We start from the raw sequence: 27208 nt of genomic DNA on the forward strand, positions 1-27208 counted from the left end.
CAGGCATGTCTTTGTCCAGAGGTAGCTCTCCCTACTTCTAACCTCGTCCTTAGATCACCATCTGGTTGTTATGCGGCATCGCTACCCTATTCCTGGCTTCGCGTTTCGCTATTCGCATGTCGACCAAAGGGAGGCTCATGGTGAACGACTACTTTCTTGTTGTTGCTTTTCCACTCCTGTACCTTGGCGTCGGCCTTCTGCAATCGACTCTCGCACAAATGTATCAACTTTCAAATACAGACCAATCTGAACGCGTTCGTCTGTATACAGATACGGCGCCTCGATTTACTGCCTCGATTGAAATGCTCTGGACTACCATCTACTGTGTGAAATTTTGCTTTTTGGCTCAATTTAAATTCCACAAGCCTCCCTACGCATATGTCTCTAAGCATCTTACCCGCTATTACTGGTCCTCGATCGGGATATGTTCTGCGGCCGTACTGGTTACACTGATCCAGCCCATTATTCTATGCCCGAACTCTGGTAAGCATGAATTCCCCCTAGTGGACAAATGTCACTGATAGGGTGCAGATCGGTGCCGCTATTTTCGAGATGCAAGCACAGTTTCATTGGAAATGACGGTCACCGCCTTAGACATTATCACGGACATTTTTGGTCGGTGGCCCACTGGAATTATACCTATATATACTAATATTGTTTCAGTCATATCAATTCCGATTAGCTTGATATATATGGCAAATTTCACGCGCTTGCACACTATCATTAATGCTTGCTTCAAATGTCTCTCCATCTTCCCGATCGTAGTAGCTACAGCACGACTGGCGCTTCAGTACCGAGCCGAAACCCGCAACATTAACTATATCTGGGTTACTTTCTTGCTTGTTGTGGAGGCCGCAACTGCGATGATCATGGCGAGCATTTCGAGCTATCGGGTTGTGATCATTGATTACCTCGCGGAAAGGAGGATGCGACGTGGCGCAAATCTACCATCGTCGAAGACGTATATCCTCGGTAATGGTGTTTCTGGACGAGAGGAGAGAATTGATATAAGGCTGAACGACACCGCACCTCAAAGTAGCTCCGTGTCGGAACTTCCAATGATACATCCAGCACCCACTTCCCCTGTCGGTCCCACCACCTGAATCTAGAACGAACTCCCTTGAAAGATACCTATATTAGCTTCGGCAATGTCTCATGAGTTTTTTTCGGCTTCATGGTTTCTTTCTAGCCAGGGGGGATATTACTTGTGCCCACTATGGCGTTCCTTTAATGGCATAAATGCTGAAGCCGAATGGGACGACAGGCCAATGCCACTTTTCGTAGAATTACCAGTATTTACAGCGTGTTGGTATCTGTTTAGGGACTGGCGAGATTGGAGACAATGGCGCCTTAACACGCATCCAAAAATTCTACTAGTGATCATGCCTATAGAAGCTTTAACTCAGCCTCCATGGGAGTCTCAATGTAAAAGTACTCATCCCGGTTGTATTGATTCAAATTTGGTGGCCTTGTGTCTGTAATAGTCTCTTTGGTCTGGATCCCCCGAAAGGGAGGCTCCCCTGCCAATTTCGTGGTAAAGATCGATCACGAGGATCTACGATATTCCCTCGGCAATCTCAATTCCAGCAGGTTGGACTCTTTACAATTCGGACGCGATTCCTAAGGATGTTTTATGTCCGCTTCGTGTGATGGTACCCAGTCTCGAGAATATTCTCCCGAAGCGTTCAACTAATCAGATAATTGCTCACAATAATAGAGCAATGTTTATTTGGCTAAATGGGATGTTATCTTTCCCGACAGGATTGACCGGATGATGGTGTTCATTGGTATTGGACTAGTGGTTCGGGTACGCACGTTTGTGAAAGGAGAAGTGAATTCAACTGCTGACGACTCTAGCTTCTACTCACTCTCTTAATTTTCTTTTTGGTCAAAAAAGGTCCATCCAGGCTACAGCCTGTGGGACTACACCGTCAGTGTGCGGCAGAGATCAGATTCAAGTGCGGCAAGGGTTGGGAGTGGTGGCTTTCAATCGTATGGCAGTTCTTCTGGTCATGGATTTATGCACTGTACATGCTATGGAAGTCGCGAGGCATTCACGATGTACACAGCTAGCGCGTGCAGACGATCTGTTGTTGTATAGCTAGGTAAATCTTCACTATCCCCGGTGCTATCCTCACCACTTACTACTCCTAGACTACCCGCATCTCCATTATGGCTCGCTGGACTGTATGCTTCCAGGATGGGCCCTGTTAACAAACACTTGGTTCCTCCTTGTTTCTCCATTTCTATCTTTTTCATCGAAATTTTCACGATCGCATCCCCTATCGCCCAGGTCATCAGAACGCATGCATTAGGCCAATAAACCCTTAATGCCATTTCTTCTTGTGAAAAGTGTCAAAGCGTCAATCTTGATTTGGATTCTACCATTGCGAAACCGGATTACAATTTCACCCAAGATACCCTGTACTCGAACACTACAACCCAATCCGGTGAGAGGAATGTTGTCAGTAAACGTTCGATGGATTCTCAAGAATCAGACTTGTTCATTATGGCCGCACTTGGAAATCCGCTGAAGATCAACGCCGAACCCCTACTTCAATTTGCTGCGCTGAAGGACTTTTCTGGGGGGAACGTGAGCTTCCTGACACATGTTGCGGATTGGAGGCATTCATGGACAATTGCATACTGCTGGATGCCTGAATATCGTCACAAGCAGTTTGTGACAGCAGTCCGCATTTACTCCTCATTCGTTTCTCCCGAATTTTCCGAATTTCCTATCAATATCTGTTCGAGGGGGATGAAACATCTCCATGATATCTTCGAAGACGCAGCAAAGATACTGTGTCACCGCCAATCCGTTTTCTCGGAATCTGCAGCACCATTCGAGTTTGTTCTTCCTGATTTGGCCCCACTATCGACCTTAAATCTGGGCTCAACCTTGAGGCCCTCGGGAGCTCGAATCTCAGGTCTGTCATAGAGATGACCGCTGTAGGCAAAGAGGAGTCGCTTACAAACTTCAAGATACCTATGGAATTTGGCTCTGAAGTTTTCGATTTTTCTGAGCGCGAGAGAAAATACCTGGTCCTCACCAACACATGGCCTAAGTTCGTCAACGGGGTTTGGGTCCTGTCCCAGGGAGAGGGAAGAAAGGCAGGAATGCGAAAGTTGGTGGAAGAGGGTTTCTTTGCTCGGTGTAAGATTAGGTTTGCGTCGTCATGGTTCCGACTCGAGAGCGACTATCATAGGCAGGTATGTATTCAGCTACCATATTAATTGGGACTTTATTCACTTCTATGACGGGATTCATGTGATGGCATCACAAGTGGGATCACGAAGGCAGCCTGTGAGGTACGTGCGCAACCTTCCTGAAATAGGAAAGTCCCAAGGCAGATCTCGTCCCGTCTCTTATCTCCGAAGGATTTCTGTTTGACCACCATCAACACACTTTACGTCTACAAAAACGGTCCTGCAAATTGATCATGGGGGAGAAGCAGATTGTTGCCGACACCCCAAAACTACGTACCCGTCGGGCGATTCAACCATATGCTATAGCTATTCTTTTGTTGTGGGGCACGTGGTTTTGGGTCTACAGACTCGCTGTCTGGCGAATTCCAGAAGACGAGTTAACGACATCAAAGTCGCAATGTCCACAAGCGGAGCCATTATTTCCTTCACAGAGGACAAAAGAGCTAGATTCCATGGATGAGTTCCTACAGTCGGAGACATTCCGTAACCTTTCGATCAAGCGATTATCAGGCGCAGTCCAGATCCCTACGGAGTCTTTCGACGACCTTGGATCTGTAGGAGTAGATCACCGATGGGATGTGTTCTACCATTTTGCTGCATATCTGGAGAAGACATTCCCTCTCGTTCATTCAACGTTGCAATTAGAGAAAATCAATACCCACGCGTTACTCTACACGTGGCCGGGCACCGACCCCTCTCTCAAGCCGACACTCCTCATGGCGCACCAGGATGTTGTTCCAGTTCCGAAGTCTACCATGGGCCAATGGACGCATCCACCATTTTCCGGGTTCTACGATGGGAAATTCATTTGGGGTCGGGGTAGCAGTGATTGTAAGAATCAGCTCATGGCCATTCTAGAAGCCGTGGAGGCATTGATAGAAGGCGAGTTCATTCCGACACGAACAGTGGTGCTCTCATTTGGATTTGATGAAGAGATATCCGGCCAGGAAGGCGCCAACCACCTAGCTCCTGTCATCATCTCCAAATTCGGCCACAATTCCATAGCTGTTATAGTGGACGAAGGCGCAACAACCGCGGAAGCCTGGGGAACGAACTTCGCCATGCCAGGAGTGGCGGAGAAAGGATATGTCGATGTCGATATTGTGGTGCGCATGCCAGGCGGGCATTCATCTATTCCACCGGAGCATAATGGCATCGGAGTTGCCGGCGAATTGATCACGCTCATTGAGTCTAACCCATACGAGCCATATCTAGATGACGACAATCCTTATTTGTCACTTCTACATTGCGGCGCTGAATACGCCCCCGAATTCCCTTCCAAACTTAAGCATCTTCTCGGAAAGCGAGCAATAACTCTGGGGAAGAAAGACGACTTAGCCATCGAGGCTTCGAAAGCCGGATTGGGGATTAAGTATCTGATGACAACTTCTGTAGCCGTGGACATCATTCAGGGAGGCGTCAAAGTCAACGCTCTACCCGAGCGAACGCAGATAACAGTCAACCATCGCATCAATGTCGGTTCCTCCGCATCGACTGTGCTGCACAAGCTTACCTTCTTGGCTGCGAAAGTCGCGAAGAAACACAATCTCAGGCTGATACCTTTCAACGGCTCAGAGACTCCAAAATCAATCACCCTGTCACATCGAGACACACTTCTCCAGCCTGCCCCTGTAACACCAACGAACTTCAAACCTGGAAAGTCGACACCGTACTCTGTCCTCTCGGGTACGACGAGAGCACTCTATGGCAAGGGCCTTCTCGTCGCTCCGGGCATTATGACGGGTAATACGGATACGAGATATTATTGGGGTTTGAGCGAACATATTTTCCGGTACGGACCTGGTTGGGATAAGGACCAAGAGGGACTTGGAAATATCCATACGGTAGATGAGAAGATTGGCGTGCAGGCGCATGTGGATACTGTGAGATGGATGGGAGCGTTCATTAGGAATATGGACGAGGCGGACCTGAGAAGTTGAGATTTCTTTCCGAACGTTGGCCGGGAACCCCATCAACTGGGAACCCAATGTTTCTCAACATACTCACGTGAATAGTGATCAACTGTTTCGTTATAATTAAAGAGCAATGGTTAGCCTGCTAGAGAAATGAAAGCATCCAGGGATGGAAATGTCTACCACTCACCCGAACTTCTGTATAGAGAGATACAGGTATTAAAAAGCGTAAAGTAGTTGTTCAAATTATTGATATTAGTCCTTTTGGAGACGTATTCTTGATGCGTAGAAGGTAGCGTTGTGCCATGTACAAATGCATTGGGATTTGCTCTCAGGCCTGTGTTGACTTTTGCGAAAGGAACATGCCCCTTTCTCCACAGGACCAAGGCAACGAACAGGAATAGTCTTCTCTGAAATGCTTTATCTCCTTGGGATTACATGAGTTCCCAGGTTAACTTGAAGTCACACATTGTCAACACCGAAACCCCATCGACTAGTTATGCGTTTACTTTGATTGGCTTTCTTCTTCTCTGACACAGAACCCCTGCCTTCGAAGGGCAAGATTTGTGAGTCTCTATGTATCTAGTGTTATTGTGTTGATTATCCTGACACTCAATTTCTAGTCGGCCTCGCAACATATCCGTATCCCCCTTTCCTCTCGAAATCCATCTAGATATCATCCCATATCTTAACAGCGACGACCTCTATAACTACCGCCTAGCGAATAAAGCCTTCGCACATATTAAAGCAGTGGACTTTTCATCGCTAGAGGATCCACAAACCACTCTATCCCATGCCTCATATTTCCATCCCACGTAGCGCGCTTCCGAGGGTGAAAGACGATTGGGCACATTGGGAGCCACATACGACTGAGCCGGACGAAAACGCTATATATCTTTGGCTCTCTGCATATCTGCTTGGCACTCGTCATTACCATTGGCGAGTTTCTAGGCAAGGCTACTGAATGCTCGTTGCTTCTTGGGTGCATCAGCCAAAACCTCTGTTTTTATGCAATAGCAGAATCCAAAATTCCTCTTCTCTGTCTCCCACTTCAAGAGATAGGGTAGAGTTGATCTATCAAATCTCCTCCTAGAATTGAGGAGGGTTTTTGCTAAGCTTTGTTATGAGCAGTAATGAACCACAACTCTATCCATACAATAGAGATGAAGTTCAATTCTTCCTTACCACCACGCAACCACACTCACGACACAGCCCGCGATCACTGGCGACGCTCAAGAACGGCCTAGCCGGCATGTAGATCAACGCGCACAAAGCAAGTGAGTAAGTCTCTGTGACGAATCACAATCGACAGGCCCCACTCAACATGTGGTAGTCACGATCTTGACCCCGCCTTTCATACGCTGGCATGCGCTAAACTTCCAGCCCTCACATGTTCAAGAAGCCCAAGAGCACTGCCTCCCTTGGCCGCATTAACATCTCTTCTGTTCGCTGTGCAATGGCACATCCTAGGCTGCTTCTCCGTCAGCATCTACAGTATCGCTGGCATTGATTCGAAATCATGGCGTCATATTTCGACCCTCAGTCCTCCTCTAAGTTGGCCGCCGAGGTGGTTGTCAAGTCTCCAGTACAGGTAGATGGCTTAAGTCCGGAGGATGCAGATACAGACGCAGAAAATAGAAACAAGTTCTTGACTCCGCAGGTGTCTAGGATTTTAGAGAATCTGGACGAGCGGTCGAGTAGTGATGGCGAATTGAGCGCTTCTCACGACAGCGAATCTTCTCAAGAAGAGCGTATAAAGAAAGAGGGAGAAAACAACACTGAAGGCTCCTCATCTCTACGAATCCAGTTATCGGCAATTCCGGAAAATATACCAACGAAGGGTTTGGTGCAACCACCACGAAGCCCTGGCGCTGGACTTCATAGTCGCAGAGAGAAGCATCCACATCTCGCACGGTTCCATTCTCTGAGGAGTATGCTGTTCGCATCGCGCATTGAGGACGCGCATGCCCAATGCAAGGAGGCGAAGGCCAAAGAGGAGGCGGAAGCAAAATGGAAAGCGGAATATCAACAGCGGAAAGCTTTCAACAGACCCAGGACGCCGGGTTCACCGAACAAGTCCCCAACACATGACGGGTTTTCTCACAAGCTAGGGAATAAATTGAGGAGGATGACATCGAAAGAAGGTTTTCCTAGCAAAGATACTAAAGGAGAAGAGTCAACTGCGAGCTCGGATGTGTCCGATGAATGCGACATCCCCTACGAGTTTCCGAGAACAGAAAAGGACGGTACCGCCCCCCAGGTGGAAAGTCTAGGGAATTCGGACGTGGAGGATTTGGTGAGGTGGGTTAGTAGGAGAGACCCACCGAGCGACGGAGAAGTTAGGGAAAACGTCAAAGCAGCACGAGATATTGACAGCGGACGTGAAAGTCTGGGGCACTCAGATATCGAGGAGCTAGTACGGTGGGTCAGCCGGAAGGACGAGGCAGATGTCGAGTCCACACTTGACAACATCGGCGAAGATGCATCAACGGGCTCAGAGTCGGAAGGAAATTCTCCGGGGCAAGATTCTTTGGCGCATGCTGATATTGATGGGCTTGTGCAGTGGGTTAGCCGCAAGGAAGGACCAAATGTAGGACCCGTTTGGAAAAAAAAACCGAGCCACATCTTAGGTGATCTCGGGTCCGAGATTGAGAGTAGTGACGAGTTGGTGCGATGGGCCACTCACAAAGACGACACCAGTGGCAAATCGGCGCATAGCGATGCAAGCGGTATCTCGACGATTTCGGATTTGGGAGATGAGTTTGCAAAAGGGCGTGGGAGTCTGGCACAGAGAGATGTTGATGATCTCGTGAGGTGGATCCGTCGAAAGGATGGGAAGAAGAGTGATTTGAAAGGAGGAGATGATAAGATGCCTTCTGGTGGAGATGAGGAGGGGGGAGGAATGAGAACAGACCAGGGGATTTTGGCGCCTGGCGATGGGGGTGAGCATATTCGCTAGCTTAGCAAGAAGTAGAACTTCTTCGACACCATAAACGATAGGGGTAATCGGTGAAAGTTCTAGAGGGAAGACATTTCCTGGAGCTGAAATGGATAGGATGGTAGCACAAAAGTTTTTGTATTATATCTATATGTTAGAAACAGAAATGGCCAGTCCATTGATATCGTCCTGTGACAATTTTACAAGATAGAGCTTCAGCAGCACTACATATTTGAAGTATTTCAGGAGCAATAAGAACCCGTGATATATGAGAGCATGAAAACTAGTTGTTTAGAGAAGTGTAAACCGTTCACACGGGAGTGGGAATAGGAGATCAGTGGGGATCCTCGGAAACTGATAAGGATTCCCATTGAGATATTTGGGGTAGTTGATTTGCGCCATCTTCTCACAAGGTTATATTTGAACAATTATATTCGATTGAAAGCCTTGTGTCATACATGCATATTTCCTAAAGGCTTGAAGTCTACGCACGAGTGGGCTAAAATTATCTCAGCTAGCTCAGACAGCATGCCAAGAAGACACTAGTACACAAATAGTATAGATACTTTTAGACCCCTGCTAGGGCTTCTTCCTTCTTAGCTGCTGTCTAAGGGACTTTAGTGCAGTGCAATGTGTGCAAAGCTTTGTCTATTAACTTACTAGAAACTTTTATACAAGATACTATTACACACAGCTTATTATAGCACCTATAATTAAAATTAATTACTTAAAAGGTATATATAATCTACTTTAGACTATTTTTAAATAAATTTTTAATGTTCTAACTATAAAAATTATAAGCTTAGCATTATACATATTTTAACATGTAACTATTTCTCTTAACTTTATTCTTTACTAGTCTATTTACTTGCGTTTAACTATTAATAATAGCTAAGATTAACTAACTTACTTTAATTTAGCTTTTAAAACACGCTTTTTGTTTTAAATAAGGCATGCTAGGTTTAAAGGCTGCTACACAGATTTAAAATAGTAATATATAGTATAAGTAGAATAGTTCTAATCTATAATTAAGTTATTTAGTAGATGCATAAGTGTTACTTAGTCTAGTAAATTACAGTAAAAGGTGCGCTTATTATAATTAAGTATTACCTGTTAAGCATTACTAGGCACCTTATTAATAAGACCCTAAGTCCTTTACTAGAACACTAGAGAGCGCTATACTAATAAGAATCTAAGCTGTATAAAAAAAGATTACACATATTCTTTTATTTAATAAAAATAATAATATTCTTATAACTATTTATATAGTTATAGTTTAATATTAAAAACTGTGTAGTGTTAGCTTATAAAAGCTTTTTATTTAAAATACCCTTTTTTTTTTACTTAGTAAAAAAGAACTATATACTAAGTAAGTCTATATTGTCTAACACCTTGTCTTTAGTTTAGGCAATATAATTCTAGTTGCAAAGACTAGGTTTAGTAAAAGTATTACACTGCATGCATATTTAGTAATAATAGAGTATATAACACTTTAGATTATCTTATTATTAAAGCTTAAAAAAAAGTAAAAAAAAAAAATTATAAAATATTTTAAAGCTTATCTATACTTTATTACTATAAAAATAAAAAATTTTAATCCTAAACTTTTTAGTAAGATTTTTAAGAAATATTATACACATATTTTTTTTAGCTTTAAGTAGGTAATTTTTTTAGTATTTTATTATTTTTTTTATAGGCAGCTTTATAGACTAAGTCTAACTAGTTGTAATTAATAAGTGCTATGTTATTTAGTAGTAGTGTAAATTCTAAATAGCATATATCTAGTTTTATAAGCTTTATTAGATAATGTATTCTACAACTTTTTTCTTTACATGTACAGTAACCTTAGATGCTGCAACTAAGGCCTAGCTTCTTAAAAGTAGATGTTTTTAAGCGCTAGCAACTAGTAACAATAACACTCCTATGTAGCTAAGAATTATACGCACCTCTATTAACAGGCTAGAGATTGCTATTAGAATTGTCCTAATCTTAACTAGCTACTAGATGTTATATAACTAGCTTCTAAACTATATAGATGTAGAAATTAATATAAAAACATTATAAATTATCTTCTTATACATTTTAAAGATAATTATATTTTTAAATAAAAAAAATAAAATTACTACTTTAGCCTAGCTTTTTTAAAGTTAACTTCTAAAAAAAAGCTGTTTACTTATAAATATTTAATTAGTATTAGTAGTATATATAAGGCACATATTAAAGTTTAACTAAGCTTAAATATATACTAATTTCTTAAAGGATAAGTTTTTAATCTAAGTTACTATTACTATAACTACGCTTAGAATAAGTATAGATCTGTCTAATGTCTAGTGTGTCTATTAGTAGTTAATTCTAATTATAGATAATATTAAAGACTTAATCTAGCAGTTTAGTTGTAGAGTAAAAAGACCTAAACAACATGCAACTGCTATACTATTTATTCTATATTATGCTTTTAACTACCTTAGAAGAGGGCTAGTAGACTGCTTTAAATTAAAGTAGTTATAAAGTTAGTAAGCTAGTAAAAAAAAAAAAGTTAATATAAAATAAGTTAGTGTTTATTATCTATACTTTATACTATATTTACTATGTTAGACTTATTTAAGGGTAATTACTCTAACTATACTAGCATACTAGTAAGGACAGTAATAAACTAGGTAAAGTAGGAAATATTAGCTAGTTAAGATGTGTAAAAGTAGGTCTAGTTAGCTTATTATAAACTACTAAGTATATTAATAGTGCTAAAATAGTTAAAAGCAGAGCTTTAGTTGTGTAAGAGTATCTGCCCTAAGTAGTTAGATTTAATTATGTTAAAGTGCTACTAAAAGTTTATTTTTTAGTATTTCTAAAATAAGCTTATAATCCTATTAACTTAGAGTCTACTTCTGCTACTAGAAAGGTGCTGTACTAGCTATAATTTATTTCTAGTTAAAAATACTTAGAAGCTAAGTCTAGTTACGCAGCTAACTACACCTTTACTAAAAGCTAAAGCTAAAGTTGCCTTTAAGCAAATCTAAGTTAAATATAGTAAAGTAGCACTTTCTATTTATATTAATAATAAAAACATATTATAGAGGCCTAGTTTTTTTATATTTATAGTTAATAAAGTTTTTATTTTACTGCTTAGATCTATTTTTATACTAGTTAAGTTCTAATAGAAACTAGCCTATAAAGTTAAAAAAGCTTAAAATGCTATAAAGTTTAGTATAGTGTTTACTTAAAAACACTTTTTTAATACTAGTGTTCTACTACAGTAGTAATATTTTAACATATACAGGCTAGGCTTCTACGCCTTTTTTTACAGTATTATAGATAGTGTTTACGCGCTTTATTAGTAACAGTTCCCTAAGTAATATATAAAAAAAAAAGTAATAAAGACTTATTATTAAATTTAACTACTTTTTAGTAGAGTAGCACTTTCTCTACTCTCTTAAAACTTGCTTTAAAGGATAAAAACAACTAAGTTATGTTATAAGCTATGTGCGCTTTTTAATTATATGTAGCTTATTATAAGCACATTTATAGGTAAGCAGCAGTCACTGCTGTCTTTGTAGGCGTCTTGTCTGCAGAGGAGGCGCCTGTCTTTATTAGCCCTACAGGTCTATGTCTACTGTTTATATTAGAGTTATTTACTATGTTATGTTTTATAACTATAGATATGTTATTTTTATTAGCATATATACTATTAAATTCTTTATTTTTACTTAATGTTACTATATAATATAATAATAGCAGCTAACCTAGTTTAGCACTTATAACTAAAAGCGCTTTTTTTTATCTTTATTTATTAAAACTTTATTATATAAATAAGTATTATTTAATATTACTTTCTTAGCTATAAATATATAGTTACATAAAGTCTAATCTAATAGTATATTATAAAAGCAGTGTAGGTCTTAGCTTACTAAAAGTAGAGTTAGAGAAGGACTAGTGCAGCTATATTAAACAGGGGATTGTAGTAATAGTAGAGCATAAAAAAGTGTATTACTAACTCTAAAAGCATAGTGTTTAGGGCTATTTTAGTAGTTATTTTAGAGAGAAGGGTAATAAAAGTTATTATATAAGTTATAGAGCTTGTCTAGGCGCACTAGAAGCAGGTTAGCTAGCGCTAGAAGTAATAAATAGTATAGGTTAGTCTTAATTTAAAACACAACATAGTTTATTATCTAAAGTAAAAAAAAGTAGTAAAAGTAATTAAGTATAGTAATCTAATTAGTAAGTTTTACTAAGTAACTTATACTATAGTAAAGGTTAGCAGCAGAGAGTGTAAGAGAATAGAGGATAGTTAAGCGCGCTAGTCTTAGTGTTTTATAGTAAAGGCTGCAACCTTTCTAGATTAAGCAGTCTATAATATTAAGCGCGTATGTTGCAGCTAATGTCTATTCTTGCATTTATAATTACACCTATTATTATAACTTTATGTGTAGTTTTTATTATAATTATAGCTTCTTTTACTTTATTTATTTTTTTAAGCTAATTTTTTTTTATTTTTATAGTTATATTTATATTTACCTTTATAACTACTGCCTTCTTTGTAAGTGTTGCTGCGCTTATAACTTTATTTATAACTATAGACATAGCTATAGTTATAATATCTACTTTATTTACTTTTTTTAAGCTAATTTTATTCTCTCTTTACTTATTTAAAGTGCTTTGTAATTTATATTGTTTTAACATAAATTACGCCTACTAATTAAGCTAGCACCTGCTATATATATAACAGTAACTGCTTCTAACAGCTAGCGTTTTATAGCATATAAAGGCAGGCTGTTTCTTAACCTTTTGCTTTTCTTTACTCTTAGTATTACCTTTAGCACTAACCTTTTACGCCTTACTTTTAGCATTAACTTACTTAATAGCTTTTTGCTTTTTACTTTTTACTTTTTACTACTTACTTTTTACTTTTTTATTTAATAGTAAGCTACTATACATAATCTATACATATCTAAAACTAATAAAGTAAAGTAAATAAAGCATTAACTTACTTTTTAACTTTACTTTTTACTTTTTTAAGCTGTCTATCTTAACTACTATCTACCTTACACGCGCTAGCTATAACTATAGTCTACTATAAAAATATCTATAAAGTCTGTAAGAAGTACTAGCTGCTTATTAGCAAAGTAGACTTTACTAGCATGCTATAAGCCTATAATACCTCTACTGCGCTAGTAATAGCCTGCTTAAGAGCTAACAAGAATATGCTTAACTTTAGCACTAGCGCTAAAAGAGCTATTATTGCTGTAAAGCTTATAGTAGGCAACAGCGTCTACATAGGCGTAGACATAGTATAAGGCTTTTTTAACATTAATGTCTTTGCCTACCTTGCACATAAAAAGCTTACGCGCGCTCTAGCTAGCTAGGATAACTAGAAGGTGTTCCTTTTTAAAGCTAGTATTATATAAGAAGACCTTTTAAACCTTATTATAGTGTGTGTTAGCTACTTTATTAAGTTTAACATTATATTTACTGTTTACCTTTTTAACACTATTATACCTACTTATTATTAACAAGCCCTCTAAACCTAGAAAAAGATGCTAGCGCCTAGTAGCTGCTTTATTCTTACTATGTCTTTCTACTTTTTTTATAATTTTACTACATAGTTTAAACCTAACACTACTAAGGCCTCTAAATATGTCTTTATTATTAAGTATAATTTAGAGGATTTGCTTTAGCTACTTACTAAAAAAAAGCTAGTAGCTTAACTTAAAGTTATTATTACTACTTAAATCTTACTAAACTCTATCTAAGCTAAAAAGCGTAAGTAAGTAAAAAACACAGCTATAATAGTTTAAATATATGTTAAGTAATATAGTAACATTAGTAAAAGTAATATATTTAGTTTAAAGCATACACTTTTATTTTTACTACCTAAGAAGTTACGCTAGATAAGCGCTTAACAGCTCTAGGCCTAGGGGGCTGCACACAAAATAAGCAAGCTCTAATGCTGCAGTCGCCTCTACTAGGCCATAGTGGAGGCTAAGGATCCTAACATCGCCCTTCTCTAGGGCTCTAGGCGGCTCTGTGCGCTTATAGAGGGCTTGTAGACTGCAGCAGCTAGTCTTGTAAGTTAGTTTCTCTAAAAGATGTTACCTTCTATCTTATTTTATGCAAATTATGCCTAAGCTAGTGTCCTTATTAAGCTGCAGCGCAAGTAAATAGACTAGTTTAAGAGTAAAGGTAGTTAGCTTAAGTTAAGTTTCTTATAGTAGTTCTTATATATATAGACTTCTATAAAGCTATATAATAGCATTATATAGCTAAAATAAATAAATAAATTAGACTAACTTATAAGTACACTATACACTTTTAATATTATGTAACTAAGATAGCTATAACATGTCTATATTAAACTAGTTAGTATCTCTAGAGTCTAAAAGCGCATAGAAAATATTATTAACTGCCTTAGTATATATAGCAGTGCAGATAAACTTAGCTTTATTAGAGTTAATTAACTCTAAGTTAATAATAATAAAACTTAGTAAAATACTTTAAGCTAGTTAAATAATATTTTAGTTAAATTTTATAACTTTTTTATTAAGCTTATTAAGACTTATTTAAATAATATTAAAACTTATTACTACTACATTATACTAAGCATTAAATAAGTAAAAATATATTTTTTTTTTTTTAAAGCTAACTTACTAGTGTAAAAACCTTTTAAGTAATAAACTAATAAGTATAATTATTCTTTAACTTTTTACTAAAACTATGCTCTAGGCTAGCTTAAAGATAGGTAGTATATCTACTAGTTAGTGCTAGGTAGTTAAATGTTAAGTTTACATTATATGTTTTATTCTTTAAGTTCTATATATCTAGCTTATATGTATAGTTTATATGCTTAAGTGTAAGGTTAATAGCTTTAAATATATTTTTTTACCTAGCAATATTTACTAAACTAGAGGCTAGAATAGCACGCTAAAGTTCTAGGTTAGACACCTTATCTATAAAAAGCTACTATAGGTGTAGCATCTTAAGACTATAGCGCTATTAGTTGCTGCTATAAAATAAGATAATTAATAGATTAACTATTTAGTAAATTAAGCTAATATTACTAAACTTAATAGCGCGCTTAAGCATAAAAAATACCTTAATTTCTTAAAAGTATTAATAAAGTGTTATAAAATTACTAGTAATAAAAGCACTGCTTTTTTAGGCCTAGTATATAAAGATGCTTAGCTAGATACTATTAAAAACCTTTTTATACTACACTAGTATAAGATAATAGATAGCATTATTAACTAGGCCTAGTAATTTCTTATAAGTAGATGTGTTAAAGTTACTAATTATTTTAGTAAAATAACCTTAATAAGCTATTTTAGTATAAAAAAAAGAAAAAATCTAAGTATTCTAACTTAACTAAATAAGCAAAGTAACTAAATAATACTTAATGTTATTATAGTTAATACTAGTTTGCTTTTAGTAAGTAATATTATAAAGTATATTTAAAAAAAACTTAACACTATTAAAACTACTTTAATAAGTTCTAATAATTATATAAGTTAAAGCCTAGAGAATATAGAAATATGCAGGAGAGCTAACTATTTAGTTATAGTAATTGTACAGACAGCAAGTAAGCTGCTACTTATAATAGACACTTTAAATATGCTTTACTGTCTTCTAATTACCTTATATTAGCTAAAGATAATTAAAAAATATAGTAAAAGTATTAAATAAAAAGTTTTTACTTAGCTTAAACTACTTAATTTAGATGTTATTATAAACTTTATATGTCCCCTTAATAGTACCTTTATTATAAAAGATAGCACTAAGGTTTTAGACTTAACTAACTAGCTGTAGCAAAAGAATGTTAACTAACAGCATACTTAGAAAAGCTATAGCATGTGAATTAAACATTAACTGTATAGCAGCTCTATGCATAGAACTTACTATACTTAAAAAATAATAATATGTAATCTTTTTTAATATTAAATCTTATTTTATACTAAGGGCCTAGTATATAGATTTTACTTAAAGGGGAATAGTATAGTTAAGCATGCTCTGTTAAAGACTGCTCTCTAGTAGCTACAAGCACTTAACAGTAAGAGTAGTTATAAAATTACACATAATCTATATTAGTATACTTAAAGCATAATTATAAGTTTAGTTTAGATAGTTAAAATTATTATAGATAATAATAAGCTAAAAGTTTTAAGCTATAGTTATTACTATTCTAGTAAACTTTTTAGCACTAGAATTAAAAAAAAATGTTAGAGGATATACTTACTAAACTTTTAACTATTTTATAATATGTTTAATTTTTTTATTAATAATTTTATAAAAGTTATATAAGCTAAGACTAGACATAACTTTAATAACACACCTTTTTATATTACTACTATAAAAATAATGTTTAAGCATTTTTAAAAAATAATTTAATTACTTTCTAGCACACTTTTATATAATAATAAAAGTAATTAAGTAGAGAGTAAAATTAGTTAATACTTTTTTTACTTTATAACTAGACTAAGCACTTTAACAGTTTTACATTAAATTTTAAAGTAATAAAAACTACTTTAGTGCAGTAACTATAATTTAGCTATTAGAATTACTAATATTAAAGCTACTTATTTTTACCTTAGTCTTAATATTATACTTTATAAAAAAAAAGTGCACTACTAATAAGTTAAGTTTATATAATAGCTTTTTAATATTAACTATATTTTTAAATGTATATTAATCTCTTAAAAGTATCTTTAAACTATATAGTTATTCTAAAGCTATATAAATATGCAATATGCAGGTAGCAGATAGATAAGTATATAAGACTAAATTAACATAGAAAGTGTGTAAAAAATTACTAATACTAAAATTAAGCTATTTTAAAAGCTAAAGTACTTTTATAAGTTTATCTACCTAAAATATAGAGAGCTAGTAAGTAGTTAGTAAGTGTGTGTTAAATAAAAAATTAAAAAAGTTAGGCAGTAAAGAAAATAATAAGAGCATAAAAAGTAGTAAAGATAACTCTATAGTATACTGCAAATTAAAATGCTAGAAGGTAAAAAAGCCTTAAAACAATGTTATTAAAATAAAAGATATAATAAAGCTAGTAAAGTAAGTAAGTAGCAAGCATTAAGTAAAAAAATAATAATAAATAACATATTTTTACACATAAAAGCTAGAATTTTCTTATTAAAGTAGAATTAATTATAAGTATAGTACTAATAATAGTATAAAAAAAGTAAAAGAGTTATAGCTACTTAAAAAGAGCTAAAAATTATTAAGAAGTTAATTTTCTAGCTATAGTTAAAAGAATTAAAAGTGTTACACTTACATAGGCGCACTAAAGTCTCTTAGATAGGAGGAGCTTTAAGAAAATTATAGCTTTTAATTAGTTTAGAAAAAACTTAGTAGACTGTAAAAAAACAGCTTTACTTTAAGGAGTATAGTGTGGCGCTAATCAAAGCCTTGACCGTCTGAGCTCGCTAAGATAAGGCTAAAAAGGTCGTAGCGCGCTTACGTAAGATAGGCATTGGATTCAAGAGTAAGGACTAGGTAGATCTCTCCTTCAACACGAAATTAATCCCTTCACTCTCAGATGGAGTTCTCCGCTCCCGCTCATACCGCTCAGAGAACGTGCACACAGTGTAAAGCCAGCAAAAAGAAGTGTGACAAGGTTGCACCGAAATGTGGTCGGTGCTTGAGGTATCCATTTTCGAGTATTTACTCCGTTGTTTGCTGATGCTGGAAGATTCTAGGCTCTCTATCAACTGTTGGTACCCTCATACTGATAAGCCTGGTGGAGCCGAGCCTGGCCTGGATGGACGGGACCCTAGATTTGATGAAGTCTTCCGACGCCTTGAAAGAATAGAGAACCAACTCCCTAGCACCGAAAGGTTCGCGACCCGACAAAGCTCAGTTGAACAATTATCAAGCCAATATTCCCTACCAAGGCCACTCCAAGAGTCTGGATCTTGTGACTGGACCCTTAATCCAGGATCTCTAAAACCACATTGGATGACTTTCATTCTCTATGGGAGCGTGTTAAGAGTTACAACAGAGAATCAAACTACGTTAGAGAAAATCATTCATAAGTATTCCGAACATACTCACCGATGGCTACCTATAGTTTCACAGGCAAGGATGGAACGAGGCATAAAGGACTTCTGGAATATTGTGCCCGACCCGGGATTTTTAATGCTGGTCCTTGCTATGCACTTACTCGTCACCCCAGTCTCTGAGCATCCTAAATCAACATCGCTTTCAGACTCCTCATGGTATCGTGCTTGTAAGTACCACTATGGACAGTACGTGTCCCTCGGTGAACCCTCGATCGAGTTAGTCCAGGTCGGGATACTTATCGCGTTATTTGAGCATATGCAGTGGGTGGAAGATCGAGCGTTCGTCACCCTCGGAATTTGTGCGAGGGTTGCGTATGCGTTGAAATTGAATCAGGTTGCTTCACAACAATCAGCTAGCCAGTTTAAAGAGAGTACACCGGAATTGGAAGAGATGTTATTGACTTGGCGAGGACTCATTTTGCTCGACAGGTAGGCACTAAGATTTTGCTATTCCTCCTGATGCAAGCTACACTTGATTATGCGCTGTTTCTTTCTAAGATGCATAGGACCTCACATGAATATGGCCTACCTTAGCTAAGACCATTAACAAACAAATAGGTATATAAACATGCCTCCATTCGAGTCTCCCCGGCAACCTGCAGTCCAACAGAATCCATTTCAACCCAGTTCTCTCGAGAATGTCACTAATTTCAACTTTATTTCTGGCTTCAAGAGCATTGATGCACAAATTCTCGAAGACTTCTGGCTGGAAGTTGAGGCTTCCCGGATGCTTGCTCAGGTGCAAGAACTGGTTCGCGAGAATCCCCAGAAAGACTCGTTTTTACGCGCCCGTGCTCCTCTGGTAATGAGAAACATCGATGAGCTTGTTCGGATTTTGAAATCAAAGCAAGCCAAATCAGGCCGGTTTTTCGGCCTTTGCTCCTGCTTTACGTAAGCCATTTCTCTAGAGTTGAATATCTCTCTTAAAACATCATTTGACATATTCATGTGTAGTGCTGCACTCCAATTGCAATGTTCCTATATCTATAATCAAGGACCAGGTTATCATGAGAGCATTGTGCAACTGAAGATGCTCGGAGAAGAGCTCAAAAGTGTCGCATCAGAATGTCGACTGTTCAATGGTTTCACTGAAAATTACCTGGAAGGGATTCGGCCAGCTTGGATATCTGCAGCGTACTTGTCAATGAAGGCTCAGAATATGTTCTCTGTTACTGAAGATGCACAATGTTTGATAGGGACGGCCAAGGGACCGTTTATGGAGCTACTTCAAGGGGTTGCTCCGCGGTACAGGTTTGCAGGTCTGCCTCCTTTTGCATCTTGCGGACAGGATAACTAATATTTCATATTTAGAGTATTGCCTTTCACTCTTGAAAAGCGACTAAACCCTTGCGAGCCCCTCAAACACGGCTATTCTCCGTGAAGCTTTTTTGAAGCGCGTCTCTTAGTCCAATTGGGCTGATGTCCGGGAACATCTCATTCAACTGTTGGTGACCCTCATAACTCAGCGAACCCCTCGCAAAGAATAGCCCAAGGGCTGATAGAAATCCCTGCAATCTCACCTTGCCCTCCTGTGACCCGCCTAAAAATACGTAAGCTCCCACATGCGCCGGCAACTCTGTGACCTCTCCGTTCAACATCTTCTCTACAGAATCATACGAAACCCTAAACTTCACTCCCTTCACGTCTTCGGTCAATGAAACAAGCTCGTTCCAAGTCGTCTGGCTGCCCACAATAAAATATTTGTTCTCCCACCCTTTGAGGTGCAGTAACGCGACCGTATACTTGGCGACGTCGAACGACCAGGTCAGCGTTACGGGGTATTCTCCAGTTCCTGCAATACCGGCCGCATTATTAATTGTGTCGACGCATATGGCCACAGGATGAATATAGGATTCTAGCCCTGGAGCGTAGTAATCGAGGTACACTCCCAAGTAAATTGCAGTCCATTGGAGAGTTGTTTTTTTCAAGGCGTTCGTAAGACCTATCTTCTCCGCAGCAAAATGAGACCGTTTGATATCTCTGCCAGACTGATGTTCAGAGAAGATTGCAGAGGAAGAGTTAAGATGGGGCAACGTACTCCTCCGCGTAATCAACGCCGCTCCATATGCTTGGAATATAGCGACGAGTCACCTTTGAACGATCAGCAGCTTTGATGAGGTTCAGTTCAGGACTAGGGCCGCGAGGGTTTATGGCTGAGATCACAGTGTCAATTTGTTGGTCTTCAAGAAGCCTGACAGCGTGGCCAACAGTACGTAGTACGTTACGTTTGAGCTTTTTTCTGCCAGTAACTTCTCAATTTAGTAGTACTTTTGTACGTAAGCAGTGAATTAATTAGCAAGTACGTAACGTAACAGTAACTTCTTAAAATCCTTACACTTTTATACTTTTCACAAGAAGTTTTGTCAGTCTAGGTCAAAATTGTTCCAGGAGAAGCTTTTTAGCCTAGATGAAGTCCCCTCCTCCTCCTTATCACCCTCTGTCTCTAGCTTGTTGGGACAACTCTAATAAGCAGGAGGATTAGGATGAGGCTGTACGCCTGCTGCAATAGAGGAATTAAGACATCTAGCTTATTATAACAATTAATAAAATAGGCAATAGGTTAGCAAATAGGCAGGTATAAGATAAGGAGCTTTTCTAGGGCAAAAGTTAACTATTTTTATAATTGTTACTCTAAAACGCGACCTTAAACAAAGCTCCTAACGCGGTGGCTAATGGGGTCTGAAAACAGGAGGGAAATCTCCTAAAATATGACCTCTCTGACCTGTACTACGGGACGTACTTAGCAATTCACTGTACAAAAGTTACGTCTCACATTTTAACTACTTTTGTACTCCTTACGTGATTACTACGTTCACGTAGTTACGTTACGTACTACGGACTGTTGGCCACGCTGAAGCCTGACAAGTGAGTCGGTGTTGGAATAGTCAGCGGCAACGACCCGAATTCCGAAGTGTTGTTCCAGCTCAGGATTTTTCTAAGCAGACAAATTTAAGGATTCTGGGCTCAAATGTGGACGTGGAGATGTACCTGACGCGCCAATACCAACACCGTATATTGGCCACTTGCTTTAAGCCTCTCTACGAGTGCACGACCGAGACCGCCAGAACCGCCAGCAACTGCAATGATGGAAGACATGACGGCGATTAAATTAGCCTTAAGGAGACTTGGAAAAGGGACGTGTAAAGCGAGATAATAAGAGGAAAGATGTGGTTACATTTCGCTTGCCTCTCAACTCCTTTTACACCCTAAGATAAAACTCCCTCCGACATAACTCGTCCGATTGTGTCTTCCTTTCTGAGGCTAATTCTGTTCATTCATGCCTGCAATTAATAATGCAGACGAAAAATTTCTCGATATCGTCCTATTAATCTTTGGTGGTGGTGCGGCACTGCTTGGTCATGAACGGCCGCTAGCGGCGGCCCCCCCGATCAGACCCACTGGGGCGTGCTGAGCAGAAGAAAACGACCATAAAATGTTGAAAAAAGACATAGATAGCTGTTCAGGAAGTTTAGGTGATGTGTCACTTTTAGTCCACTAGCTCTGTTGTTCAAATACTGCTAATGGTCACGAGCAGCCCTGGTCCCTCATATCAAGCACTAGAGGATATTGGTGAAGCGTTTTAACGTGAAAAATAATGGGATTAAATTTAAACAGAATTCTTTATCCTGTTTGTGTTCTTCCTAATTATGGTGAGAAGTCCAATAAACCCCAGAATCATGCGCGGTTCGTTAGTCCTGACACGATGCGGCTAACACATGGCGTTCTAAGCACTGAAGGCAGTGATGTTATTCCACCCGTAGGAATATTCACGTCTTTCGTTACCTTGAAAAACACTGACGGTAAATAGGATGTTTGATGCTCCTGAATTCTTGGACCGCGATGCTTCTCAATTCTCGACTTTCGCACAAACTTGGTACGGAAATTCACCTTTACTCAAGCTAGTGACTAAGGCTAGTCAGCGCAGGCCCAGTCAAGCCCAGTGAAGCCTCATGTAAGTGTCAGTGCTAAATTGAGCCAGGATCCCATGACAATCATTATCTGATGGACTACCAACCAATTGGAAATTCAGCGCAGACTGAAGTCATAGCAACCTTTGTGCATGAACTCGAAGAACGCCTTGGCATCAAGAGAATGGAGATCTCGCTCACAGAAGAATAGAACCAGACCTTGCCCAGAAAGGGTCAAGAAGACGATACCTCTGAGTACGTAAAAGAAGCAAGGACAACTTTCAAAACCCTAGTATGGTGTAAACTTACAATCTCCTAGGGAGGAACATGCCCGTACCATCGAGATTCATACGACCAACTCGTGAGTTTTCGTGACGGGATAAACAGAAGTTTAGCAAGTCCCCTTGCATTGTGCTCTGCGATAGAGAAGGTATGTTCACGATCTTGCTACATGCCGATCCGAAGCGGAGTCTTTTTCCCCGCAGGGACATTGCCAAAACCGTTACCGACGAGCAGTGAAACGGGCTAATGCATCATCGGCTGCACATCTACCAAACCTGGCTCCTTCACCATATATTCAAGTCCAATGAGGAAGAGGAGGAGTCGTAGCCTTGTCGATTGAGAACGGAGAACTCGGCTACCGTGATGGCCGTAGGTTCTACGTATTTCTTTTTATAGCCTTGCTAACTGATAGACTAAGAAACGTAGTCTGCTAAACCGCTTCCCGCCGTTAAATCTTTCGCCCATCGCTGGAAGCCCTCAAGTGACTGCTATAATCGGCGAAAACCCGTACCTTCAATGAGTGATCGGAAGGAGCCGATGCCGACCATCGTATCCGCAGTCTTACAGCTTGGTAAGTTGAACATGAACACGCAGGAATTGCATTTATTTCTGTTTCCAGGGTTTGATATCGGGCTTATTGTAGTTGTCGAAAAGCCAATACGGTGGAGTAACAAGCCTTTCAAGCTAGCGACGGGTCGGTCTATATTTCGGGTAGGAGTTGAGCCTGACTGCCATTGGGAAATGTAATCCGGAGGTCTGAAAACGCCGAGAATGGAAATAATAGAGCAGAATATAGCCGACGGGGCCAAATTGGAAGATCCAACAATTAAAATCTTTCACATATCGCAATACCGTATCCCCCACACTACACATTTGCTGGATACTATGCAGAACTCAGACCTAGCAACCTGCTCTTATAACCCACCTTATCATGCCACCCTACTGATACCCCTCGCTCTTCGCTGAGTGGCTGGGCTTAGTTCCCAATTTGATGACAGGAGAATTAATGAAATTTTCCCAATCGTGGGTGAAGAAAGTCTGGGCCTTTGAGATCTGCACCTCCTCCATCCCTCTCTTCAAAATCTTTTCGTCGTATTCATCGACCGCTTCCTTCAATGGCTTACCGTCACGCACGGCCTTCATAGCTTCGACAAAGCAGTAGCTGTCAAATAAGGCGTTATTTGCGCCTTGACCACGATCTAAATCCCAACATCAGCATTCATGGATGGATGCTGGAGAAAATTGAGAGCTTGCTTACGGAAAGTCATTGCATGCGCAGCATCCCCACACAATGTAACTCGGCCATCACGATTCTCCCATTTAACTGTCTTCCAGATCTTCAGCTGATCCCTTAGCACAAACGTATCATCTGGTATCCACTCAATCGCACTTTTATACGGCTCGGCCCACCCGTTCTTCTTCACCAACGCTTTCAGTCTTTTCAGTCGATCAGTCTCGTTGTCGTAATCTTCGACCGTCTTCGGTGCCCAGGTCGACAGAATCTGGAAAGTCCAAGTGCTGGGGTCGTTCTGGTCTGGCATGTCGAGGACGTTGGTTCGGATGTAGTGGCCTGCGGGATGGATTGCGATGTCGACGAGTGGGTGGAGGTTTTTCTTTATGTAGAGCGCTTGTTCTGTGGTGTATGAGGCGTTGAAGTTCATTAGGACGAAAGGTAAGAGATCGGGGGTTGCGGCTGGTCCAAGTAACTGTTGGCGCACTTGTGACATTGCGCCGTCAACTCCAACTGCGACATCGCCCTCTTCACTAGTTCCATCCTCGAAATAGACTCTCACACCCCCGTTCTCAATGACTTCAAAATGCGTAAATTTCTTCCGGTATTGCACTTCCAGTCCTTCGGCACACAAGGTGCGCAGCTGACGGATGTTGATTTCGCGTGCATTTGGGATGGGGAACGTAAACGCTTCCTCTCGCGTTTGCCCATTGTATAGAATAATCTTGTCCTGCCCGATTGCAGCACAATCAACGTTCGGGTCCACTTGGCAAGAGTTAAGTTTAGCGCCGAGTTCCTCCGGAAGCAGTTCTAGGAGGTATGGTCGCGCCCAGCCGAGCGTGAAGGCCCAATGGCGATTACGACGGACGTCTTCTCCTTTGTCAAAGATTCTGAAGGGAATATCAGCCTGCTTGGGGTGTTAGTCACAACTTAATTCACAGTGCTCGCGATAAAGATTCCGTTGGTATTGATGAAAGGCCACCTCAAGCTAGTGCGGTACCTTTTTCAGCCCATGTGCGAGTGCACACCCTGCGGGACCTATTATCGAATGTCAGTTCTTCTTTGAAAGAATGAGAGGGGCAGGTTCGGGCCAACCTGCTCCAAGAATGAGAACCTTCATTTGAAGCCCAAAACGAGATATGGATAGTTTGCTCTAGGGATAATTCAACGGATTGAATCTGCCACGCGCGAGGCAAGGTAATATAATATATACAACCGGTATTCCGGCGAAAATATTCTCGACACAACCTCAAACGACTGCTGACAACCAAAGCGTTGGGGATCCGTGCTATAATAGCCTCGTATTCTGATTGGTCCGCTTCTCATTTTCATCTTGTGGTCCTCCAGTAAGGCGTCAAGGCGGCGTTGTGATGTGGCAGTGACGTACAATGCAAAGAATCCGATAACGGGGTCGGAGAAGTCAAGATCCTCCTGATGTCTCGCTCCGGACCTCCGCTAATTCGGCCTCGTTTTCTACTTGGCGCGAAGCGTTTATAATATGAGATATTCACAGCTTCGGTGCCAGTCTCGCCGAAACAGGCTTTTGCGGGGGAGGCGAGGTTCACTTTTGCGGAATCCAAGCCATCAAAAGTTACGCATGGCCTAGCGATCGGGGTTGCGGGGTTCGTGTCATCACGAGGTGGAGGCCTCTCAGCTGATCCTACGCGGCCAGAACATGCGGTAAGGGCCCAAAATGTCTTTTATCGTTGCATGAAGCGCTATAGGTGGAGGGCCCACGAAGGATACAACGAAACGGGGTTGGATGGAAGGAAGGCGCTAGGCCGAGTTAAGCCATTGTAAAGGAAGCATTAGTATTCGTTGCAGCTGACCCAAATTATCATAACTACATAGCATTTCCATAGCCAAAGGAGGAATTATGCCATCCAAAGGTTTAAAAAGCAGACAAGTTCAATTCTTTGGTATTGTTTTATTGGCAGGAATTTCATTTCGCCGTTAACTCCGTCATGACATGCAATTGAGGTCTATCAAAAAATGAATAGGTGCACTTTGAGTCCCGAATGAACACTCTATCCAACACGTAACACTACACCGAAACGCTGACATTCCTTCTCGGTCACCCATGCGCCAACTTCTGCTCCACTCTCCCCTTCCTCGCCCCCTTCTTCTTACTTCAAATTCCCCCCCACTGCAAACATCGCCGCCGCTTTAACAATCTTCTCCACGACCTCCACCTCTTCCTCATTCCTAGGTGCATACACCATAATCCAACTTGGCGGCGCGAGCCACGTAACCGGAAACCTCTGACCCCAGCCCGCCTGTACCACCGTCCTTGCATCTCTGGGTGAAACATACACATGCAGAGAATTCTCCGCCGGATGCACATGCGCGACTTCGTAGAAAATTTTGTGCGCGACGGGATTAATGGTCGGACACGAGGGTTGCACGTAGATAGCTGGACCGGTACCGCCTTCGGTTTTGGAGGGGCCGGAACGGATAGTTTGCGGAAAGCTTGTGGCGGTTGAGGGCATCATGTTCAAGAGGGCTTCGGCTGCGGTGGGAGTTATGGGGTCGCGGAATTGGCGTTGTGGGAGGGTCCTGTTTTATATATTCAATTACAGTTTCTCTGTGGGATGGACGTATGGATAATGAGGGGATATCAGCCATACCATCGGGTGAGCTTTGGGCGTGGCCCTGCTCGTACTGGGATATCGTCTTTGGAAAGATAGGCGAGTCCTTCATCCGGGATTGCGGATGCGTTGAGGAGGTCTTGTGAGTGGAAGAAGAGCCAGAGGCCCCAGCGGCGGATCTTGAGGTAACCTTTGAGAGTGGGTGGTGTACCTCCGGTGCCTGTTGAATGGGTTAGCATTGATGCATGAGGGAGGGTTCGCTGATCATGGTGCAAAAGCGTGTTTGGAAACACGTGAAGGAAAAGCGAGATGATTGACAAAAAGAACAGAAGAAGTTAAAGATCCGAAGTGGAGAAATAGGACTTAAGGCTGAGAAAACCAAAATATGAGGAGATCTTAATTGCCCCAGAGCATCCTCATTCCAGACTGGGAGGGTTGTAACTTACCGAACGCCTTCCACGAAGTAAAATCATACCACACAGTCGCCGCTCCTATCGCCAATCCAACGAGAGCAAGCTGAAATGGAACAGCCATCTTTCAAACGATTCTTGTTGTGTCGCGATTTCTAACTCCAAAAGAAGGGCCTTGTTATTTGCTCAAAGAAATTCCTTCTCTTAGATCAATAGTTATGCGGATATAAAAGAACTAATGGAAGTCCGGATATCATCGACAGGTTGAAGCGGAAATGGTGATATGGACCCGGCTCGGAGCACGGACTGACGGAACTTTAAATATCGGTTGTTGGACCTGGGAGACGTCTATGTGTATGGAGGACGGATGACATTCACTTCGCTCTTTCTTTTCCCTTCTATTACTGATGAAAGAGCGAATATCGCGAGCCTAAGAGTGTTTGCGGTAGAGGTCGGAGATCAGGGTCGGATATTTACTATCGCCGCATTTTCCAAGACTAGTTCGGGTCCCCTCCACGTGAGACGAGACGCTAGGAGAGGACGAGCGAAAGTATTGCTGCTGAGATGGGTGATGGAGGGGAACCGGTGCAGGTTGACCTGCATGCTGTCTTGTGCCCCATTCAAAGCTTTGTGGAGCGGGTGCCGCTTACGTCGGTGGGGTAGAGGGGCAATT

The 27208-nt window shown here is 40.2% G+C and overlaps 8 protein-coding genes across 8 annotated transcripts; 5 read left to right on the forward strand and 3 right to left on the reverse strand.

Annotated features, from left to right (window-relative positions):
* Positions 1-302: 302 nt before the first annotated feature.
* BDR25DRAFT_239503 (uncharacterized protein) lies at positions 303-1103 on the forward strand (the record flags this gene model as incomplete). The annotated part of the gene is made up of 3 exons (XM_033685683.1): positions 303-483; positions 532-615; positions 664-1103. The coding sequence occupies 3 exons, from the start codon at positions 303-305 to the stop codon at positions 1101-1103; spliced, it is 705 nt and encodes a 234-aa protein (XP_033542457.1).
* A 1837-nt stretch (positions 1104-2940) lies between these two features.
* Positions 2941-5341, forward strand: BDR25DRAFT_337000 (vacuolar carboxypeptidase-like protein Cps1; the record flags this gene model as incomplete). The annotated part of the gene is made up of 2 exons (XM_033693154.1): positions 2941-3210; positions 3600-5341. 2 exons carry the CDS (start codon positions 2941-2943, stop codon positions 5145-5147), a joined length of 1818 nt encoding a protein of 605 aa, XP_033542458.1. The 3' UTR covers positions 5148-5341.
* Positions 5342-6512: 1171 nt separating this feature from the next.
* Positions 6513-8223, forward strand: BDR25DRAFT_378801 (uncharacterized protein). Its single transcript, XM_033697572.1, has one exon. It carries the CDS (start codon positions 6640-6642, stop codon positions 8077-8079), a length of 1440 nt encoding a protein of 479 aa, XP_033542459.1. The 5' UTR covers positions 6513-6639; the 3' UTR covers positions 8080-8223.
* Positions 8224-17593: 9370 nt separating this feature from the next.
* On the forward strand, positions 17594-19413 carry BDR25DRAFT_318464 (uncharacterized protein; the record flags this gene model as incomplete). The annotated part of the gene is made up of 4 exons (XM_033691744.1): positions 17594-17700; positions 17754-18545; positions 18675-19007; positions 19071-19413. The coding sequence occupies 4 exons, from the start codon at positions 17594-17596 to the stop codon at positions 19411-19413; spliced, it is 1575 nt and encodes a 524-aa protein (XP_033542460.1).
* A 54-nt stretch (positions 19414-19467) lies between these two features.
* On the reverse strand, positions 19468-21212 carry BDR25DRAFT_378807 (NAD(P)-binding protein; the record flags this gene model as incomplete). The annotated part of the gene is made up of 4 exons (XM_033697573.1): positions 19468-20096; positions 20155-20307; positions 20957-21051; positions 21105-21212. 4 exons carry the CDS (start codon positions 21210-21212, stop codon positions 19475-19477), a joined length of 978 nt encoding a protein of 325 aa, XP_033542461.1. The 3' UTR covers positions 19468-19474.
* Positions 21213-21819: 607 nt separating this feature from the next.
* BDR25DRAFT_360557 (uncharacterized protein) lies at positions 21820-22235 on the forward strand (the record flags this gene model as incomplete). The annotated part of the gene is made up of 3 exons (XM_033696270.1): positions 21820-21887; positions 21925-22046; positions 22096-22235. The coding sequence occupies 3 exons, from the start codon at positions 21820-21822 to the stop codon at positions 22233-22235; spliced, it is 330 nt and encodes a 109-aa protein (XP_033542462.1).
* Positions 22236-22945: 710 nt separating this feature from the next.
* Positions 22946-24738, reverse strand: BDR25DRAFT_295260 (FAD/NAD(P)-binding domain-containing protein). The gene is made up of 4 exons (XM_033688830.1): positions 24633-24738; positions 24538-24575; positions 23565-24444; positions 22946-23505 (listed from the first exon to the last, which is right to left on the reverse strand). The coding sequence occupies exons 1-4, from the start codon at positions 24655-24657 to the stop codon at positions 23246-23248; spliced, it is 1203 nt and encodes a 400-aa protein (XP_033542463.1). The 5' UTR covers positions 24658-24738; the 3' UTR covers positions 22946-23245.
* Positions 24739-25471: 733 nt separating this feature from the next.
* On the reverse strand, positions 25472-27121 carry BDR25DRAFT_295261 (uncharacterized protein). Its single transcript, XM_033688831.1, has 3 exons — positions 26572-27121; positions 26165-26345; positions 25472-26093 (listed from the first exon to the last, which is right to left on the reverse strand). Exons 1-3 carry the CDS (start codon positions 26657-26659, stop codon positions 25664-25666), a joined length of 699 nt encoding a protein of 232 aa, XP_033542464.1. The 5' UTR covers positions 26660-27121; the 3' UTR covers positions 25472-25663.
* Positions 27122-27208: the final 87 nt, after the last annotated feature.

This window comes from Lindgomyces ingoldianus, assembly GCF_010093535.1.
Source record: "Lindgomyces ingoldianus strain ATCC 200398 unplaced genomic scaffold BDR25scaffold_38, whole genome shotgun sequence".
NCBI lineage: Eukaryota > Fungi > Ascomycota > Dothideomycetes > Pleosporales > Lindgomycetaceae > Lindgomyces > Lindgomyces ingoldianus.